Source organism: Struthio camelus, chromosome 32 (assembly GCF_040807025.1).
Source record: "Struthio camelus isolate bStrCam1 chromosome 32, bStrCam1.hap1, whole genome shotgun sequence".
Classification (NCBI taxonomy): Eukaryota; Metazoa; Chordata; class Aves; order Struthioniformes; family Struthionidae; genus Struthio; species Struthio camelus.
The window spans coordinates 285,507-305,564 of NC_090973.1; the positions used below are offsets into that span (position 1 = coordinate 285,507).

At 69.3% G+C, this 20,058-nt stretch overlaps 2 protein-coding genes across 14 annotated transcripts; one reads left to right on the forward strand and one right to left on the reverse strand.

Moving 5' to 3' along the window:
- Nucleotides 1-821: 821 nt before the first annotated feature.
- On the reverse strand, nt 822-9,758 carry TRIM72 (tripartite motif containing 72). Of its 2 annotated transcripts, XM_068923231.1 has the most exons (7): nt 9,656-9,758; nt 4,622-5,037; nt 4,447-4,542; nt 3,411-3,641; nt 1,760-1,782; nt 1,556-1,674; nt 822-1,441 (listed from the first exon to the last, which is right to left on the reverse strand). In XM_068923231.1, the coding sequence occupies exons 2-7, from the start codon at nt 5,030-5,032 to the stop codon at nt 870-872; spliced, it is 1,452 nt and encodes a 483-aa protein (XP_068779332.1). In that variant the 5' UTR covers nt 5,033-5,037; nt 9,656-9,758; the 3' UTR covers nt 822-869. The 2 variants fall into 2 exon arrangements, with proteins under 2 accessions (XP_068779332.1, XP_068779334.1); XM_068923233.1 differs by lacking the exon at nt 9,656-9,758 and having other exon boundaries at nt 4,622-5,066.
- A 2,002-nt stretch (nt 9,759-11,760) lies between these two features.
- Nucleotides 11,761-19,806, forward strand: TACO1 (translational activator of cytochrome c oxidase I). Of its 12 annotated transcripts, none has more exons than XR_011137108.1 (8): nt 11,762-11,836; nt 12,349-12,427; nt 13,446-13,648; nt 16,018-16,124; nt 16,199-16,341; nt 16,414-16,597; nt 19,076-19,388; nt 19,426-19,806. XR_011137108.1 is itself a non-coding variant. In XM_068923327.1 (7 exons), exons 2-7 carry the CDS (start codon nt 12,887-12,889, stop codon nt 19,274-19,276), a joined length of 843 nt encoding a protein of 280 aa, XP_068779428.1. In that variant the 5' UTR covers nt 11,761-11,836; nt 12,619-12,886; the 3' UTR covers nt 19,277-19,806. The 12 variants fall into 12 exon arrangements, 10 of the variants coding, with proteins under 10 accessions (XP_068779428.1, XP_068779430.1, XP_068779436.1 ...); XR_011137109.1 differs by having other exon boundaries at nt 19,076-19,356; XM_068923327.1 differs by lacking the exon at nt 12,349-12,427 and adding an exon at nt 12,619-12,891 and having other exon boundaries at nt 11,761-11,836; nt 19,076-19,806.
- The last annotated feature ends 252 nt before the right edge of the window (nt 19,807-20,058 follow it).

Here is a 20,058-nt window from a genome sequence, read left to right on the forward strand (position 1 = left end):
ACCCACACGTGGTGGAGAAGGGTCCTCTGGGGGTCTCCCCCCATCGGCCAACGTCCCACCCCACCCTTCCACCAGTGCTGGAGCCCCACAACCCACACGTGGTGGAGAAGGGTCCTCTGGGGGTCTCCCCCCATCGGCCAACGTCCCACCCCACCCTTCCACCAGTGCTGGAGCCCCACAACCCACACGTGGTGGAGAAGGGTCCTCTGGGGGTCTCCCCCCATCGGCCAACGTCCCACCCCACCCTTCCACCAGTGCTGGAGCCCCACAACCCACACGTGGTGGAGAAGGGTCCTCTGGGGGTCTCCCCCCATCGGCCAGCGTCCCACCCCACCCTTCCACCAGTGCTGGAGCCCCACAACCCACACGTGTAGTGGAGAAGGGTCCTCTGGGGGTCTCCCCCCATCGGCCAACATCCCACCCCACCCTTCCACCAGTGCTGGAGCCCCACAACCCACACGTGGTGGAGAAGGGTCCTCTGGGGGTCTCCCCCCATCGGCCAACGTCCCACCCCAACCTTCCACCAGTGCTGGAGCCCCACAACCCACACGTGTAGTGGAGAAGGGTCCTCTGGGGGTCTCCCCCCATCGGCCAGCGTCCCACCCCACCCTTCCACCAGCGCTGGGTCCACACGTGGTTCTGGGGTGGTGCCACGTCCGGTGCTTCTGCCCCACCGGAGCCCGGTGAACCCTGGTGTCCAGGTCGCTCCCGTCCACTTGGACGCCGGGGTTCTCCGGGGTGGCAGCCCGGACTCCTGGACCCCCCCCCAACCCCAACCCAACCCCAACCCCCTCGCCCCGCGGAGGAAGGCAGGCTAGGCGGCGCGGGCGGCCGGGTTTTATTGGTGGCCCGGCGGGGGCCGGGCGGCTCTAGGCCTCGTCGCCCTCGGGGCCGCAGAGGCGCAGCGGGTGGCTGTTCTTGCCCTTGTCGTGCCAGCAGACGTCGAAGAAGGGGTAGACGGGGCCGGGGAAGCGCTCGTGGAAGGCGAAGAGCGGCGCCAGGGCGTCGGGGTCGGAGGCGTCGTAGAAGGCCAGGACGCCGTCGGCGAAGCTCAGGTAGAGGCCCAGGCGGGCCGGGCGGCCCTCCAGGCGCAGCGCCCGCGGCTCCTTGTGCTCCACGTGCGCCTCGTAGCACTTGCCCTCCTTGCAGCTCAGCAGCCAGAAGCCGTTGGAGGGCAGGGCCTGGAGGCGACCCTTGCGCCCGGCGCCGGCCGCCACCACCCCCAGCCCCCAGCGGGGCTTCTCGCCCACCGCCACCTCCCAGTAGTGCTCGCCGGCGGCAAAGCTCTGGCGGCTCACCACGCAGTTGGACTTGTCGAAGCGCTCGGGGTCGTCGCCGCTCACCGGCTGCTTCTGCTCGACGCATTCCACCCGCCGCCCGTCCGCCGACACCACCAGGTTGGGGTGGGCCGTGGCCGGGTCGAACGTCAGCTCTTCCAAGGCTGCGGCGGAGGGAAGGGGAGGGTGTCATGGCTGCCGCCGGGGGGGTTGGAGGTGGTGGTGGTGGAGGGGGGGGGACGCGTGGCCTTCTCCCTCCCCGCCCGGCGCCCGCTCACCCGGCATCAGGGCCCGCAGCATCTTCTTCCACACCTGGAACTTGAACTCGTCGGTGATGATGGGCAGGTGGACGTCCATGCGGGCCGCCGGCGGCGACTCGCCCAGGATCTTCTGCAGCCTGAAGGGGGGCGGGGGGAAGGGGGCGGGTGGTGGGGGGCGCCGGGGGGCGCCCCACGGGGCGAGGGACCTAGGGGTGCACTCACCTGCTGGCCACCAGGCAGTATTTCTGGGGGGAGGAAGACGAGGGTGCATGTAAGGCTGGTGGCTCTGCCCCCTCTTTGGCCCACCCCCTCCTTGCCCCATCCCTATGGGGGGCAGAGGGGTCCGGGCAGGGCAGAACCACAGCAGGGTGGGATGGACCTCAGCTAGGTGGGCTGTGGGCCAACCAGCACCCAACCAACCAGCATCCAACCACCTGGTCAACCAGCACCCAACCAACCAGCACCCAACCAATCTGCTCAACCAGCACCCAACCAACCAGCATCCAACCACCTGCTCAACCAACATTCAACCAACCAGCATCCAACCAGTTTGGTCAACCAGCACCCAACCAATCAGCATCCAACCACCTGCTCAACCAGCACCCAACCAACCAGCACCCAACCAATCTGCTCAACCAGCACCCAACCAACCAGCATCCAACCACCTGCTCAACCAACATTCAACCAACCAGCATCCAACCAGTTTGGTCAACCAGCACCCAACCAACCAGCATCCAACCACCTGCTCAACCAGCACCCAACCAACCAGCATCCAACCACCTGCTCAACCAGCACCCAACCAACCAGCATCCAACCACCTGCTCAACCAACATTCAACCAACCAGCATCCAACCAGTTTGGTCAACCAGCACCCAACCAACCAGCATCCAACCACCTGCTCAACCAGCACCCAACCAACCAGCACCCAACCAATCTGCTCAACCAGCACCCAACCAACCAGCATCCAACCACCTGCTCAACCAACATTCAACCAACCAGCATCCAACCAGTTTGGTCAACCAGCACCCAACCAACCAGCATCCAACCACCTGCTCAACCAGCACCCAACCAACCAGCATCCAACCACCTGCTCAACCAGCACCCAACCAACCAGCACCCAACCAATCTGCTCAACCAGCACCCAACCAACCAGCATCCAACCACCTGCTCAACCAACATTCAACCAACCAGCATCCAACCAGTTTGGTCAACCAGCACCCAACCAACCAGCATCCAACCACCTGCTCAACCAGCACCCAACCAACCAGCACCCAACCAATCTGCTCAACCAGCACCCAACCAACCAGCATCCAACCACCTGCTCAACCAACATTCAACCAACCAGCATCCAACCACCTGCTCAACCAGCACCCAACCAACCAGCATCCAACCACCTGCTCAACCAGCACCCAACCAACCAGCACCCAACCAATCTGCTCAACCAGCACCCAACCAACCAGCATCCAACCACCTGCTCAACCAACATTCAACCAACCAGCATCCAACCAGTTTGGTCAATCAGCACCCAACCAACCAGCATCCAACCACTTGCTCAACCAGCACCCAACCAACCAGCATCCAACCACCTGCTCAACCAGCACCCAACCAACCAGCATCCAACCACCTGCTCAACCAACATTCAACCAACCAGCATCCAACCAGTTTGGTCAATCAGCACCCAACCAACCAGCATCCAACCACTTGCTCAACCAGCACCCAACCAACCAGCATCCAACCACCTGCTCAACCAACATTCAACCAACCAGCACCCAACCACCTGGTCAACCAGCACCCAACCAATCAGCATCCAACCAATCTGGTCAACCAGCACCCAACCAACCAGCACCCAGTGACCCAGCACCCGGCGGCTCACCCGGAGGAAGGCGGTCTGGTTCTCCTCCTGCACCTCGTCCAGGACGGCCTCCATCTGCCGCAGCTGCTCCAGGTAGTTGCCCACGGTGCCGCGCTCGCCCTGCAGGGCCGCCACGGCCTGGGCCTGCACCTTCTCGGCCTCCTCGCCCAGGGAGGTCTCCAGCGCCGCCAGGAAGCCCCGCATCACCCCCAGCTGCTCCGCCACCTGGCGCTTGAAGCACGCCACCGTGTCCTGTGGGGAGGCCGCGGGCCGTTGCCATAGGGGGCTCCCGAGGGGGCCGGGATGGCCTAAGCCCCCTTTGGGACTGCTGGGGCTGTTTGCCGGAGGTTCCACCACCCGCTTCCGGAGCTTGTTTACAGCCCTGCCTGTTACTGTAGGGTCTACCCCGCCGCCTTTGGGCGGATTAGAGCCTCCCGTGTTATGGTAGGGTCTCCTGCACCATCTCAAGACTGCCACCTACCGTCTTCTTTGGACCTCGTATACGTCGTCCTCTGTTACCACGGAGCCTCCCTTGACCCCTGTGGGCTCGTCCCACCCCGCTCTGCGGTTGTCAGGTCTACCACGTCCCCCCCCGGGGGTTGTTTCCACCCCACCGTGTTATTGGAGGGTGTCCCCTGGCTTGGTGAAACTCGTTCCACCCCGCTCTGTCGCTGCAGGGTCTACGATGTCCCCCCCGGATGTTGTTTCCACCCTGCCAACCGCCCACCAACCAGCACGCAACCAGCCACCAAGTAGCACCCAACCAACTGGCCAACCAGCACCCAACTAACCAGCCAACCAGCACCCAACCACCCAGTGAACCAACATCCAACCCACCAGCGCCCAACCCACCAGCACCCAACCAATCTGGGCAACCACCACCCAACCAACCACCATCCAACCAACCACCACCCAACCAACCACCACCCAACCAATCGGTCACCCTATCGCATCGGCTGCTGGGGACCATTGATGCTTCTCTCTGTCACCACTGAGTCCCCGCTGTCCCGTCCCGTCCCCCCACCGCCACCACCGGGTCATCGTAGGGTCTCCTCACCTCCACCTCGGCGATCTGCTGGTCCAGCAGAGCGATGGTCTTCTCCTTGCGGGCTTGGGCCTCCTGGAGCTGCGCCTGCTGCTGGGGCACGAGTTTCTGCGCCGGGGCGGGAGAGGAAGACAGCGTTAGCGGCGGCGGGAAGGCCCGAGGCCGGGGCGGAGGGGCTCGGGCGCACCTTCATGCGCTGGTGGGCCTCGGCGGCGGTGAGGACGCTGTGGCCCCGGTGCTTGCCGAGGGAGGCGCAGAGGCCGCAGACCACCTGGCGGTCGCGCTCGCAGTAGACGCTGAGCGGGTCGCCGTGCTCCTCGCAGTGGTCCAGCGGCAGCTGCCGGAAGCACTCGACCAAGTGCTCGAGCTGCTCGTTGACGCGCAGCTGGGCCGGCCGGACCGGGGCGCCGCAGGTGGGGCAGGCGCCGGCCGGCCCCTCGTCCCCCCCGGCCCCGGCCGGCCCCCGGCGGCCCAGGCACTCGCGGCAGAAGCTGTGGCCGCACTCGGCCGTCACCGGCGCCCGGAAGAGCTCCCGGCACAGCGGGCAGCTCAGCTCCCGCTGCATGCTCTGCGTCAGCCGCTGCTTGGGGTCCGACATGGCGCCTGGCGGGTGGCGGCGGCGGCGGCGTCACTCCGGGCCCCCCCGTGCCCCCGGGGACGCCCCCCCAGGGACGGGGACGCCGAGGGACCCGGGCGATGGGGACACTGGGACCCCGGGCAATGGGGACACTGGGACTCCTGGGGATGGGGACACCAGGGTACCCTGGGGATGGGGACACTGGGACCTCCAGGGATGGGGACACCAGGGACCCCCGGGGACGGGGACGCCAGGGTACCCTGGGGATGGGGACACTGGGACCCCTGGGGATGGGGACACCAGGGACCCCCGGGGACGGGGACACCAGGGTACCCTGGGGATGGGGACACTGGGACCTCCAGGGATGGGGACACCAGGGACCCCCGGGGACGGGGACACCAGGGTACCCTGGGGATGGGGACACTGGGACCTCCAGGGATGGGGACACCAGGGACCCCCGGGGACGGGGACGCCAGGGTACCCTGGGGATGGGGACACTGGGACCCCTGGGGATGGGGACACCAGGGACCCCCGGGGACGGGGACACCAGGGTACCCTGGGGATGGGGACACTGGGACCTCCAGGGATGGGGACACCAGGGACCCCTGGGGACGGGGACACCAGGGTACCCTGGGGATGGGGACACTGGGACCTCCAGGGATGGGGACACCAGGGACCCCCGGGGACGGGGACACCAGGGTACCCTGGGGATGGGGACACTGGGACCTCCAGGGATGGGGACACCAGGGACCCCCGGGGACGGGGACACCAGGGTACCCTGGGGATGGGGACACTGGGACCCCTGGGGATGGGGACACCAGGGACCCCCGGGGACGGGGACACCAGGGTACCCTGGGGATGGGGACACTGGGACCCCTGGGGATGGGGACACCAGGGACCCCCGGGGACGGGGACACCAGGGTACCCTGGGGATGGGGACACTGGGACCCCCGGGCGATGGGGACACTGGGACCCCCGGGCGATGGGGACACCAGGGACCCCCGGGGACGGGGACACCAGGGTACCCTGGGGACAGGGACACCAGGGACTCTTGGGAATGGAGACACTGGGATCCCCGGGGACGGGGACACCAGGGTACCCTGGGGATGGGGACACTGGGACCTCCAGGGATGGGGACACCAGGGACCCCCGGGGACGGGGACACCAGGGTACCCTGGGGATGGGGACACTGGGACCCCTGGGGATGGGGACACCAGGGACCCCCGGGGACGGGGACACCAGGGTACCCTGGGGATGGGGACACTGGGACCTCCAGGGATGGGGACACCAGGGACCCCCGGGGACGGGGACACCAGGGTACCCTGGGGATGGGGACACTGGGACCCCTGGGGATGGGGACACCAGGGTACCCTGGGGATGGGGACACTGGGACCTCCAGGGATGGGGACACCAGGGACCCCCAGGCACGGGGACACTGGGACCCCCGGGGAGGGGGACACTGGGACCCCTGGGGAGGGGGACACCAGGGACCCAACCCCTGGGGATGGAGACACCAGGGACCCCAGGGACAGGGACACGGGGACCTCCAGGCATGGGGACACCAGGGACCCCCAGGCATGGGGACACTGAGACCCCCAGGGATGGGGACACCAGAGTCCCTTGGGGATGGGGACACCGGGGACCCCCAGGGACAGGGACACGGGGACCCCCAGGCATGGGGACACCAGGGACCCCCAGGCATGGGGACACCGGGGACCCCCAGGGACAGGGACACCAGGGCCCCTGGGAATGGGGCCACCAGGGTCCCTTGGGGATGGGGACATTGGGGCCCCTGGGGACGGGGACACCGGGGACCCCCGGGGACGGGGACGCCGGGCTGCCCCCCCCCCCCCCCGCGCCCGGACGCCGGGGCCCGTCCTGCCCCCGCCCCCCCCCGCGCCGCAGTGCGGCGGCTCCGGGTGCCAGCGGGGCCGGGGCCAGGCCTGGGCCGGGGCCAAGGGCGGCGCGGGGGCCCCGAGGGAGGCTCCCGACGGACCCTGCAGCGCTGCGGGGCCCCACGGAGCCTATAGGGCGCCCCTAGACCCCAACACGCTCCCCAGATCCCCATAGGGCACCCCTAGACCCCAACACGCTCCCTATAGCCCTATAGGGCACCCCTAGACCCCAACACGCTCCTTACATCCCCATAGGGCACCCCTAGACCCCAACACGCTCCCCACATCCCCATAGGGCACCCCTAGACCCCAACACGCTCCCCACATCCCCATAGGGCACCCCTAGACCCCAACACGCTCCCCAGATCCCCATAGGGCACCCCTAGACCCCAACACGCTCCCCAGATCCCCATAGGGCACTCCTAGACCCCAACACGCTCCCTATACCCCTATAGGGCACTCCAACACCCCAACACACTCCCTACATCCCCATAGGGCTCCCCTAGACCCCACCACACTCCCCAGATCCCCATAGGGCACCCCTAGACCCCAGCATGCTCTCCAGATCCCTATAGGGCACCCCTAGACCCCAACACGCTCCCTACATCCCCATAGGGCACCCCTAGACCCCAACACGCTCCTTACATCCCCATAGGGCACCCCTAGACCCAACATGCTCCCCAGATCCCTACAGGGCACCCCTAGACCCCAACACGCTCCCTATACCCCTATAGGGCACTCCTAGACCCCAACATGCTCCCCACATCCCCATAGGGCACCCCTAGACCCAACATGCTCCCCAGATCCCTATAGGGCACCCCTAGACCCCAACACGCTCCCTATACCCCTATAGGGCACCCCTAGACCCCAACACGCTCCCTACATCCCCATAGGGCACCCCTAGACCCAACATGCTCCCTATACCCCTATAGGGCACCCCTAGACCCCAACATGCTCCCCACATCCCCATAGGGCACCCCTAGACCCAACATGCTCCCCAGATCCCTATAGGGCACCCCTAGACCCCAACACGCTCCCTATAGCCCTATAGGGCACCCCTAGACCCCACCACGCTCCCTACATCCCCATAGGGCACCCCTAGACCCCAACACGCTCCCCAGATCCCTATAGGGCACCCCTAGACCCCAACATGCTCCCTACATCCCCATAGGGCACCCCTAGACCCCAACACGCTCCCCAGATCCCTATAGGGTGCCCCTAGACCCCAACATGCCCCTGAGATCTCTATAGGGCACCCCTGGACCCCAACACGCCTCCCAGGTGCTATAAGGTCGATGGGGCACCCCTAGACCCCAACATGTACCCCAGATGCTATAGGGTCTACAGCACCCCCTCGCCAGCCAGCACACCCCCTTGTACCCTATAGGGCAGCCCCAGAGCCCACCACGTCCTGTGGATCCTATAGGGTCTCCAGAGCACCCACAGACCCCAGTAGGTTGCCTGGATGCTATAGGGGCTATAGGACCCCCTTGCAAGCCAGCACGGCCCCTTGATCCCCGCAGGGCACCCCACCACCCCACCCGCTCTCTGGGCGCAGTGGGGCACCCCGCATGCCTCTGCAGTCCCTATGGCATCTATAGGGCTCCCCAAGCAGCTAGTCCCTCCCCTCCACTCCCCCTACCCCCCTGGTTGCTATAGGGGCTACACAGCACCGCTATGCACCCCCAGCCCCTATAGGCTCCATACAGCGCTCCATTAAGAGACCAGTTTCCCCAGCAGCGGTGGTGCCTATGAGTCAGCAAAGGGCCCGTACAGCCTCGCCCGGGGCCCTATAGGGTCTGTACAGCCTCACCCTGTGCCCTATAGGGTCTGTACAGCCTCACCCCAGGCACTATAGGGCCTGTACAGCCTCACCCGGGGCCCTATAGGGTCTGTACAGCCTCGCCTGGGGCTCTATAGGGTCTGTACAGTCTCATCCCAGGCACTATAGGGTCTGTACAGCCTCACCCTGCGCCCTATAGGGTCTGTACAGCCTCGCCCCAGGCCCTATAGGGTCTGTACAGCCTTGCCCTGCGCCCTATAGGGTCTGTACAGCCTCACCCCAGGCCCTATAGGGTCTGTACAGCCTTGCCCTGCGCCCTATAGGGTCTGTACAGCCTCGCCCCAGGCCCTATAGGATCTGTACAGTCTCATCCCAGGCACTATAGGGTCCACACAGCCTTGTCCTGGGTACTATAGCATCTATATACCCTTGTCCTGGGCACTATAGGATCCATACAACCTGCTGTCTCATGCCTACAGGGTCTACGCAGCCTCCCCCCCAGGAGCTATAGGGTCTAGAGACCCCCCTCACCTGGCTGCCATAGGGTCTATACAGCCCCCTCAGTGCTATAGGGTCTCCACAACTGCTCTACACTGCCTCAGGGTCTATACAGCCCCCTCCCTGCTATAGGGTCTGCACGGACACCCCATAAACTATAGGGCTGGCACACCCCCCTCTATAAGCACATAGGGGCTTTAGCACCCTCTCGGCCGCTATAGGGTCCGTCGAGCCCCCCCCCAGCGCTATAGGGCCAATACAGCCTCCCCGCAGGTGCTATAGGGGCTACACCCCCCCAGACTCTATATGCCCCCCCTAGCGCTATAGGGCCCCCCCCAGGGATGCTATAGGGTCGATGCATCCTATCCTGGTGCTATAGGGCCCACGTGCCCCCCCCTCCCCCCCGGGATGCTATAGGGGGGCTGGCACACCTATAGGGCGGCTACAGGGCGCCGGGGGGGCTCTCACCGGGGCGTCGGGGCGCGACGGGGTCCCTCGGCGTCTGGCGGCTCCGCGTCGCCGCCGCCGGCTATTTATGGCCTGGGGGGGGGGAGGGCGGCCCGGACGCCTGGGCCCGCTGTGCTCCCCCCCCCCCCCCCCGCCCCGGACGCCTGGGTCCCTCCCTGCAGCGTCCTCTAAGCTTGGGCTTCCCGGACGCCTGGGCCCCTTCCCAAATCTCTGCGGTTCCTGCCAACGCCTCCTCCTTTTTTTTGGGGGGGGGGGGGCAGGGGGGGTCCCGGACGCCTGGGCCCCCCCCTCCTCCTCCTCCTCCCCCCACAGGCCGGATTGGGGTTGGGGTTGGGGGGGGGCGCGGACAGGGATTGACCGCCCGGAGCAGGTGGCACCGGCCCGGACGCCTGGGCCCCTGGTTGGGGAGGGGGGGGGCCGGACGCCTGGGCCCCTGGTTGGGGGGGGGGCCGGACGCCTGGGACCCTGGTTGGGGAGGGGGGGGGCCCGGACGCCTGGGCCCCTGGTTGGGGGGGGGGGCCGGACGCCTGGGACCCTGGTTGGGGAGGGGGGGGGCCGGACGCCTGGGCCCCTGGTTGGGGGGGGGGGGCCGGACGCCTGGGCCCCTGGTTGGGGGGGGGGCCGGACGCCTGGGACCCTGGTTGGGGAGGGGGGGGGCCGGACGCCTGGGCCCCTGGTTGGGGGGGGGGGGCCGGACGCCTGGGCCCCTGGTTGGGGGGGGGGCCGGACGCCTGGGACCCTGGTTGGGGAGGGGGGGGGCCGGACGCCTGGGCCCCTGGTTGGGGGGGGGGCCGGATGCCTGGGCTCCTGGTTGGGGAGGGGGGGGGCCGGACGCCTGGGCCCCTGGTTGGGGAGGGGGGGGCCGGACGCCTGGGCCCCTGGTTGGGGGGGGGGCCGGACGCCTGGGACCCTGGTTGGGGAGGGGGGGGGCCCGGACGCCTGGGCCCCTGGTTGGGGGGGGGGCCGGACGCCTGGGCCCCTGGTTGGGGAGGGGGGGGCCGGACGCCTGGGCTCTCCCTGCACCTGCTCAAGCCAGGCTGGGGGCTGCCCCCCCCCAGCGCCCCCCATAATGCTCCCAGTAACCCCCAGTATCCCCCCAGTAACCTCCAGTGCCCCCCACAACACCCCCAGGACCCCCCATTGTCCCCCAGTGCCCCCACAAGGCGCCCAGTAGACACCAGTGCCCCCCAAAATCTCCCAGTAACTCCCAGTAACCCCCAGTGCCCCCCACCATCCCCCCAGGAACCCCAGTGCCCCTACAAGGCCCCCAGTATCTCCCAGTAGCCCCCCAGTAGCTCCCAAAGCGCCCTCCACCCCCCCAGTAACCCCCAGAAGCCCCCAGTGCCCCTACAATACCCCCAGAGCCCCCCACGACCCCCCCAGTAACCCCCAGTAGCCCCCAGTAACCCCCAGAGCCCCCCACGACCCCCCCAGTAACCCCCAGTAGCCCCCAGTAACCCCTAGTAACCCCCAGAGCCCCCCCAGGGCCCCCCACGACCCCCCCAGTAGCCCCCAGTAACCCCCAGAGCCCCCCACGACCCCCCCAGTAACCCCCAGTAGCCCCCAGGGCCCCCCACGACCCCCCCAGTAGCCCCCAGTAACCCCCAGTAACCCCCAGAGCCCCCCATGACCCCCCCAGTAGCCCCCAGTAGCCCCCAGTAACCCCCAGGGCCCCCCACGACCCCCCCAGTAGCCCCCAGTAACCCCCAGTACCCCCCAGGGCCCCCCACGACCCCCCCAGTAGCCCCCAGTAGCCCCCAGTAACCCCCAGAGCCCCCCACGACCCCCCCAGTAGCCCCCAGTAGCCCCCAGAGCCCCCCACGACCCCCCCAGGGCCCCCCACGACCCCCCCAGTAGCCCCCAGTAGCCCCCAGTAGCCCCCAGAGCCCCCCACGACCCCCCCAACGCCCCCAACGGTCGCGCCTCGCGCCTCCCCCCCCCCCAACAGCGCGCGCGCGGGAAACGCTGGAGGGGGCGGGGCCGCCTGTGACTGGGGGGCGGGGCCGCCTGTGACTGGGGGGCGGGGCCGCCTGTGACTGGGGGGCGGGGCCGCCTGCGCCGAGGGGGCGGGGCTATGCAAACGAGCGCTCCGGCGTTGGCCTTTACCCAGCGGCCCCCGCGGCCGGGGGAGGAGGAGGCGGGAGTCTCGCTGCTCTCGGACGCCTGGGTCCTCGGGGCGCTGTAAGAGGTTGGGGGGGGGGGAAGAGGGACCCCCGGACGCCTGGGCCCCTTTTGGGGGGGGGAGGGACCCCCGGACACCTGGGCCCTTTTGGGGGGGGGAGGAGGAGGGACCCCCGGACACCTGGGCCCTTTTTGGGGGGGGGAGGAGGAGGGACCCCCGGACACCTGGGCCCTTTTTGGGGGGGGAGGAGGGACCCCCGGACGCCTGGGCCCTTTTTGGGGGGGGGAGGCGGGACCCCCGGACGCCTGGGCCCTTTTTGGGGGGGGAGGAGGGACCCCCGGACGCCTGGGCCCCCTCTGGAGTACATGGGGCAGAGCAGGACCCCCCGGACGCCTGGGCCCCCTATGGGGTACATGGGGCTGAGCAGGGCTCCCCGGACGCCTGGGCCCCCTATAGGGCGGAGTGGGATCCCCCGGACACCTGGGTCCCCTGTGGGATTTGTGGGGCCCCCCCGGACGCCTGGGCCCCCTATGAGGTACGTGGGACCCCCGGACGCCTGGGCCCCCTATAGGGTAGAGTGGGATCCCCCGGACACTTGGGTCCCCTGTGGGATTTGTGGGGCCCCCCCGGACGCCTGGGCCCCCTATGAGGTACGTGGGACCCCCGGACGCCTGGGCCCCCCGTGGGGTATGCGGGGCCCCCCGGACGCCTGGGCCCCCTATAGGGCGGAGTGAGATCCCCCCGGACGCCTGGGTCCCCTGTGGGGTTTGTGGGGCCCCCCGGACGCCTGGGCCCCCTGTGGGGTACGTGGGGTCCCCCCGGATGCCTGGGCCCCCTATAGGGTGGAGTGGGATCCCCCGGACGCCTGGGCCCCCCGTGGGGTTTGTGGGGCTTCCCCGGACGCCTGGGCCCCCTATAGGGCAGAGTGGGATCCCCTGGACACCTGGGTCCCCTGTGGGGTTTGTGGGGCTCCCCCAGAAGCCTGGGCCCCCTCTGGGGTTTGTGGGGCCCCCCGGACGCCTGGGCCCCCTATAGGGCGGAGTGGGATCCCCCGGACACTTGGGTCCCCCGTGGGGTTTGTGGGGCTTCCCCGGACGCCTGGGCCCCCTATGAGGTACGTGGGCCCCCCGGACGCCTGGGCCCCCTGTGGGGTACATGGGGTCCCCCCGGACGCCTGGGCCCCCCGTGGGGTAAGCGGGGCCCCCCGGACGCCTGGGCCCCCCGTGGGGTACGCGGGGCCCCCCGGACGCCTGGGCCCCCTCTGGGGTTTGTGGGGCCCCCCGGACACCTGGGCCCCCTATAGGGTGGAGTGGGATCCCCCGGCCGCCTGGGCCCCCCATGGGGTACATGGGGTCCCCCCGGACGCCTGGGCCCCCCGTGGGGTAAGCGGGGCCCCCCGGACGCCTGGGCCCCCTGTGGGGTTTGTGGGGCTTCCCCGGACGCCTGGGCCCCCTGTGGGGTAAGCGGGGCCCCCCGGACGCCTGGGCCCCCTGTGAGGTACATGGGGTCCCCCCGGACGCCTGGGTCCCCTGTGGGGTTTGTGGGGCTTCCCCGGACGCCTGGGCCCCCCGTGGGGTACGCGGGGCCCCCCGGACGCCTGGGCCCCCTCGGGTACGCGGGGCCCCCCGGCCGCCTGGGCCCTGGCTGAGGGCGGCCGCCTGCCCCCAGCGCCATGGCGGCGGTGGGGACGGCGGTGGGCAGGGGGCGGTGGTCCCGGCTGGTGGCCGCCGGCCGCCCCCTGCACGCCGGGCCGGTGGCCTGGGCCGGCCACAACCGCTGGTCCAAGGTGAGGAACGTCAAGGGGCCCCGGGACGCCGCCCGCAGCCGCCTCTTCCAGCGCCTCGGCGCCATGCTGCGCGTCGCCGCCAGGGGTACGGGCCCGATCCCCCCGCCAGATCCCCCGCCCGATCCCCCCCACCAGATCCCCCCGCCAGATCCCCCCCCACCAGATCCCCCTGCCAGATCCCCCGCCCGATCCCCCCCCCCGCTGCCGGATCCCCCTGCCAGATCCCCCGCCTGATCCCCCCCATTGCCGGATCCCCCCGCCGGATCCCCCCTGCCAGATCCCCCCCGCCGGATCCCACCACCAGATCCCCCCGCCCGATCCCCCCCAACCAGATCCCCCTGCCAGATCCCCCGCCCGATCCCCCCCGCCAGATCCCCCTGCCAGATCCCCCGCCCGATCCCCCCCACTGCCGGATCCCCCCGCCGGATCCCCCCCCCCCGCCGGATCCCCCCCCACCAGATCCCCCGCCCGATTCCCCCCCCTGCTGCCGGATCCCCCCCGCCAGATCCCCCTGCCAGATCCCCCGCCCGATCCCCCCCCCCCGCTGCCGGATCCCCCCCGCCGGATCCCCCTGCCAGATCCCCCGCCCGATCCCCCCCACCAGATCCCCCTGCCAGATCCCCCGCCCGATCTCCCCCCCCCCCCGCTGCCGGATCCCCCCGCCCGATCCCACCACCAGATCCCCCCACCACCAGATCCCCCTGCCAGATCCCCCCCCCCCCCCGCCGGATCCCCCCTGCCGGATCCCCCCGCCCGATCCCGCCACCAGATCCCCCTGCCAGATTCCCCCGCCCGATCCCCCCCACACTGCCGGATCCCCCCTGCCAGATCCCCCCCCCGCCGGATCCCCCCGCCAGATCCCCCCCAGATCCCCCCCCCAGATCCCCCTGCCAGATCCCCCCGCCGCCCTAGGATCCCTCCCTGCTGGCCCCCCGCTGGATCCCCCCACCACTGGATCCCCCGCTGGATCCCCCTGCCAGATCCCTCCCCGCTGGACCCCCCCACTAGATCCCCCCGTGGGATCTCCTGCCGCCGGACCCCCCCACCGGCTCCCCCTTAGCCAGCGGCGCTTCGGCCCCGCGGAGCTCCTCCCTGCGCCCGCGCGGTTCCCAGCGATCGCGCCCGGCTCCCGCAGGATCCCCTCGGACCCTCCCAGGGCCCCCCGCGCTCCCAGATCCCCCCCGGATCCCTCCCCTCTCCCTCATCTCTGCTCCCCCCCCCCCGCCGCCCCCGGGCCTGTTGGGATCTGCTGGGACGATCCCTGGGGATCCCCCCCCAGATCCCTCGGGATCCCCTCCAAGATCCCTTGGGATCCCCCCAGACCCCTTGGGATCCCCCCACTCCTTGGGACCCCCCCCCAGATCCCACAGGACCCCCCAGATCCCTTGGGATCCCCCCCCAGATCCCACAGGATCCCCCAGGTCCCACAGGATCCCCCAGGTCCCTTGGGACCCCCCCCAGACCCCTCGGGATCCCCCCCCAGATCTCTCAGGACCCCACAGATCCCATGGGTCCCCCCCAGACCCCTTGGGATCCCCCCAGACCCCTTGGGATCCCCCCCCAGATCCCTTGGGATCCCCCCCCAGGTCCCACAGGATCCCCCAGGTCCCACAGGATCCCCCAGGTCCCTTGGGACCCCCCCCAGACCCCTCGGGATCCCCCCAGACCCCTTGGGATCCCCCCAGATCCCTCAGGATCCTCCCCCAGACCCCTTGGGATCCCCCCATTCCTCGGGATCCCCCCAGGCCCCACAGGATCCCCCCAGACCCCACAGGATCCCCCCTAGATCCCTCATGACCCCCTTGATCCTTTGGGACCCCCCAGATCCTGCAGGATCCCCCCTAGATCCCTCAGGATCCCCCAATCCCTTGGGGACCCCCCGATCCCTCAGGATCCCCCCATGATCTCTCAGGGACCCCCCAGATCCTTCAGGATCCCCCCAGATCCCTCAGGACCCCACAGATCCCATGGGTTCCCCCCAAGATCCCTTGGGATCCCCCCATTCCTCGGGACCCCCCCCAGATCCCACAGGACCCCCCAGATCCCTTGCGACCCCCCCCAGATCCCGCAGGATCCCCCAGGTCCCACAGGACCCCCAGACCCCTTGGGATCCCCCCCAGATCCCTCAGGATCCCCCCATTCCTCAGGACCCCCCAGATCCCCCAGATCCCACCGGATCCCCCTGATCCCTCGGGATCCCCCCATTCCTCAGGACCCCCCAGATCCCCCAGATCCCACCGGATCCCCCTGATCCCTCGGGATCCCCCCATTCCTCAGGACCCCCCAGATCCCCCAGATCCCTCGGGATCCCCCCCGATCCCTCGGGATCCCCCCCAGATCCCACCGGATCCCCCCCGATCCCTCGGGATCCCCCCCGATCCCTCGGGATCCCCCCCCCCCCCCCCCGATCCCTCGGGATGCCCCCGGATGCCCAGCAGCGCCCCCTCCCCGCAGAAGGGGGCCCGGACCCGGCGCTCAACGCCCAACTGGCCAACGTGGTGGAGCAGTGCCGGGCCAAGAACATGCCCAAGGCCTCCATCGAGGCGGCCGTGCGCGGCGCGGTAGGTGGGGCCGGCGGCGGGGGGCCCGGACCTCCGCGCGCCCCCGGCCCTGAGCCCGGGCTCTCCGCCGGCAGACGGGGCCGGGGCCGGGGCCGGGGCCGGCGCGGCTCCTCTACGAAGCCCGGGGCCCCGGCGGCTCGGCCCTGCTCCTCGAGGTCCTCACCGACAACCCGCGGCGGAGCCAGGCGGCCCTGCGGCTCCTCCTCGCCCGCCACGGGTCAGTGCGGCGCGGCGGCGGGTGGCGGGCCCAGGCGGCCCCGGCCCCCCGCCCACCCTCCCGCCGCCGCAGGGCGACGATGGCCGAGGGCGCCCGGCACAGCTTCGAGCGCAAGGGGGTGGTGCGCGTGGGCCCCCGCGACCGCCGCGGCCGCCCCGTCTCCCTGGAGGCGGCCCTGGAGGCGGCGCTGCGGGCCGGCGCCCACGACGTCTGCCAGGACGGGGACGAGCCGGAGGAAGAGGAGCCGCTGCTGAAGGTGGGCGGCCGCGGGCTGGGCCCCCCGCAACCGTCCCCGGTCGTCCCCGACCGTCCCCGGCCACTCTTGGCCATCCTCAACCATCTCCAACCGCTCTTGGCCGTCCCCGACCGTCCCCGGCCACTCTTGGCCATCCTCAACCATCTCCAACCGCTCTTGGCCATCCCCGACCGTCCCCGACCGTCCCCGGCCACTCTTGGCCATCCTCAACCATCTCCAACCGCTCTTGGCCGTCCCCGACCATCCCCGGTCGTCCCCGACCGTCCCCGGCCACTCTTGGCCATCCTCAACCATCTCCAACCGCTCTTGGCCGTCCCCAACCGTCCCCGGTCGTCCCCGACCGTCCCCGGCCACTCTTGGCCATCCTCAACCATCTCCAACCGCTCTTGGCCGTCCCCGACCGTCCCCGGCCACTCTTGGCCATCCTCAACCATCTCCAACCGCTCTTGGCCATCCCCGACCGTCCCCGGCCACTCTTGGCCATCCTCAACCATCTCCAACCGCTCTTGGCCGTCCCCGACCATCCCCGGTCGTCCCCGACCGTCCCCGGCCACTCTTGGCCATCCTCAACCATCTCCAACCGCTCTTGGCCGTCCCCGACCGTCCCCGGTCGTCCCCGACCGTCCCCGGCCACTCTTGGCCATCCTCAACCATCTCCAACCGCTCTTGGCCGTCCCCGACCATCCCCGGTCGTCCCCGACCGTCCCCGGCCACTCTTGGCCATCCTCAACCATCTCCAACCGCTCTTGGCCGTCCCCGACTGTCCCCGGTCGTCCCCGACCGTCCCCGGCCACTCTTGGCCATCCTCAACCATCTCCAACCGCTCTTGGCCGTCCCCGACCGTCCCCGGTCGTCCCCGACCGTCCCCGGCCACTCTTGGCCATCCTCAACCATCTCCAACCGCTCTTGGCCGTCCCCGACCGTCCCCGGCCACTCTTGGCCATCCTCAACCATCTCCAACCGCTCTTGGCCATCCCCGACCGTCCCCGACCGTCCCCGGCCACTCTTGGCCATCCTCAACCATCTCCAACCGCTCTTGGCCATCCCCGACCGTCCCCGACCGTCCCGACTGTCCCCGGTTGTCCCCAACCATCCCCAGTCATCCCCAACCGTACCCGACCACTCTTGGCCATTCTCAACCATCTCCAACCGCTCTTGGCCATCCCCGACCGTCCCCGGTCGTCCCCGACCGTCCCCGGCCACTCTTGGCCATCCTCAACCATCTCCAACCGCTCTTGGCCATCCCCGACCGTCCCCGGTCGTCCCGACTGTCCCCGGTTGTCCCCAACCATCCCCAGTCATCCCCAACCGTCCCCAACCACTCTTGGCCATCCCCAACTGTCCCCGGTCGTCCCCAGTCATCCCCAACCGTCCCCAGTCATCCCCAACCGTCCCTGACCGCTCTCGGACATCCCCCAACTGTCCCCGACTGCTCTTGGCCATCCCCAACCGTCTCCGACCACTCTTGGCCATCCCCAACCGTCCCCAACTGCTCTTGGCCATCCTCAACCGTCCCCGACCACTCTTCGCCATCCCCAACCGTCCCCAACTGCTCTTGGGCATCCTCAACCGTCCCCAACTGCTCTTGGCCATCCTCAACCATCTCCAACCGCTCTTGGGCATCCCCAACCGTCCCCGACTGCTCTTGGTCTTGGGTGTTCCCAACTGCTGCTGACCACTCCCAGATGCTCCCCAACTGCTCTTGGCCATCCACAACCGCTCTTGGGCGTCCCTGACTGCTCTTGGCCATCCCCAACCATCTCCGACTGCTCTTGGCCATCCACAACTGCTGCTTACCACTCCCAGACGCTCTCCAACCACTCTTGGCCATCCCTGACCACTCTCAGCCACCCCTGACCGTCCCTGACCACTCTCAGCCATCCCCGACTGCCTCTTGGCCATCTCCAACCATCCCCAACTGGTCTTGGCCGTCCCTAACCGCTGCTGACCACTCCTCGACGCTCCCCAGCTGCTCTTGGCCGTCCTCAACCATCCCTGGCCTCTCTTGGCCATCCCCAACCGCTGCTGACCACTCCTGGATGCTCCCCAGCCGCTCTTGGCCGTCCTCAACTGCTGCTGACCACTCCCGGACACTCCTCGACCACTCTTGGCCATCCCTGACTGTCCCCAACTGCTCCTGGCTCTTCCTCAACCATCCCTGACTGCTCTCAGCCGTTCCCCGACCATCCCAAACCGCTCCCGGTCACTCTTGGCCATCTGTGACCGCTCTTGGCCGTCCCCGACCGCTCTTGGCCGTCCCCAACTGCGCTTGGCTGCTCCCAACTGCTCCCAACCTCTCTTGGCCATCTTCAGTTGTCCCCAACCACTCTCGGCCATCTTCAACCCATCTTCTTCTGCCCTCGGTCATCCCCAGCCGTCCCCGACCCCTCTCGGCCATCCCCAGCTGTCCTTGGCCATCCCCGACCACTCTTGGCCGTCCCCGGCGGTCCCCTAACCGTTCCTGGCCGTTCCCCACAGTTCATCTGCGAGGCCTCGGCCCTGCGGGACGTGCGGGAGCAGCTGGAGGCGGCGGGGCTGCGCCCGCTCTCCGCCGCCATCGAGTACCTGCCCCGCGACACGGTGCAGCTCTCGGAGGCGGCCCTGGAGCAGGCGGCGCGCCTCCTCGACGCCCTCGGCGACTGCCCCGACGTCGTCCGCGTCTACGACAACATCCAGTAGGGGCCGGGGCCGGGGCCGCCCCCCGGGCCGTGCAGCGCCCAGCGCAAGGTGACCCCAAACATGCTGCACCGAGCGTGGAGGTGACCCCAAACATGCTGCACCGAGCGTGGAGGTGACCCCCCCCCAACCATGCAGCACTGAGCATGGAGGTGACCCCAACCATGCAGTGCCAAGTGCAAGGTGACCGCCAACCGTGCAGCAACAAGCATGGAGGTGACCCCAACCATGCAGCACCAAGTGCAAGGTGACCGCCAACCGTGCAGCAACAAGCATGGAGGTGACCCCAACCGTGCAGCACCAAGTGCAAGGTGACCGCCAACCGTGCAGCACCAAGTGCAAGGTGACCCCAGCTGTGTAGCATCAAGCATGGAGGTGACCTCAACCGTGCAGCACCAAGCATGGAGGTGACCCCAACCGTGCAGCATGAAGCATGGAGGTGACCCCAACCGTGCAACACCAAGCATGGGGGCAACCCTGACTGTGGGGAGAGAGTCTCTGCTGGGGGGGGTGACAATAAAGCCATGGTGTGACTCCGCCTCCATCCTTGTTGCTCCGCCCATGCCCTGTAAACACCTGCCTATCATGTGGCTCCACCCACTGAGCCAGCACTGGCTCATTTGCATAGCTCCACCCACCAGCCTACCTAATTGCATAGTCCTGCCTTGTGGCACCACCCACTTTCCCATATTAGCATAGCCCCACCTGCTGGAGCCCCACCCTCTTCTGGGCTCCACCTCCTGACCCCACCCCTCGCCCACCACAGGCTCCGCCCACCTTGCCCC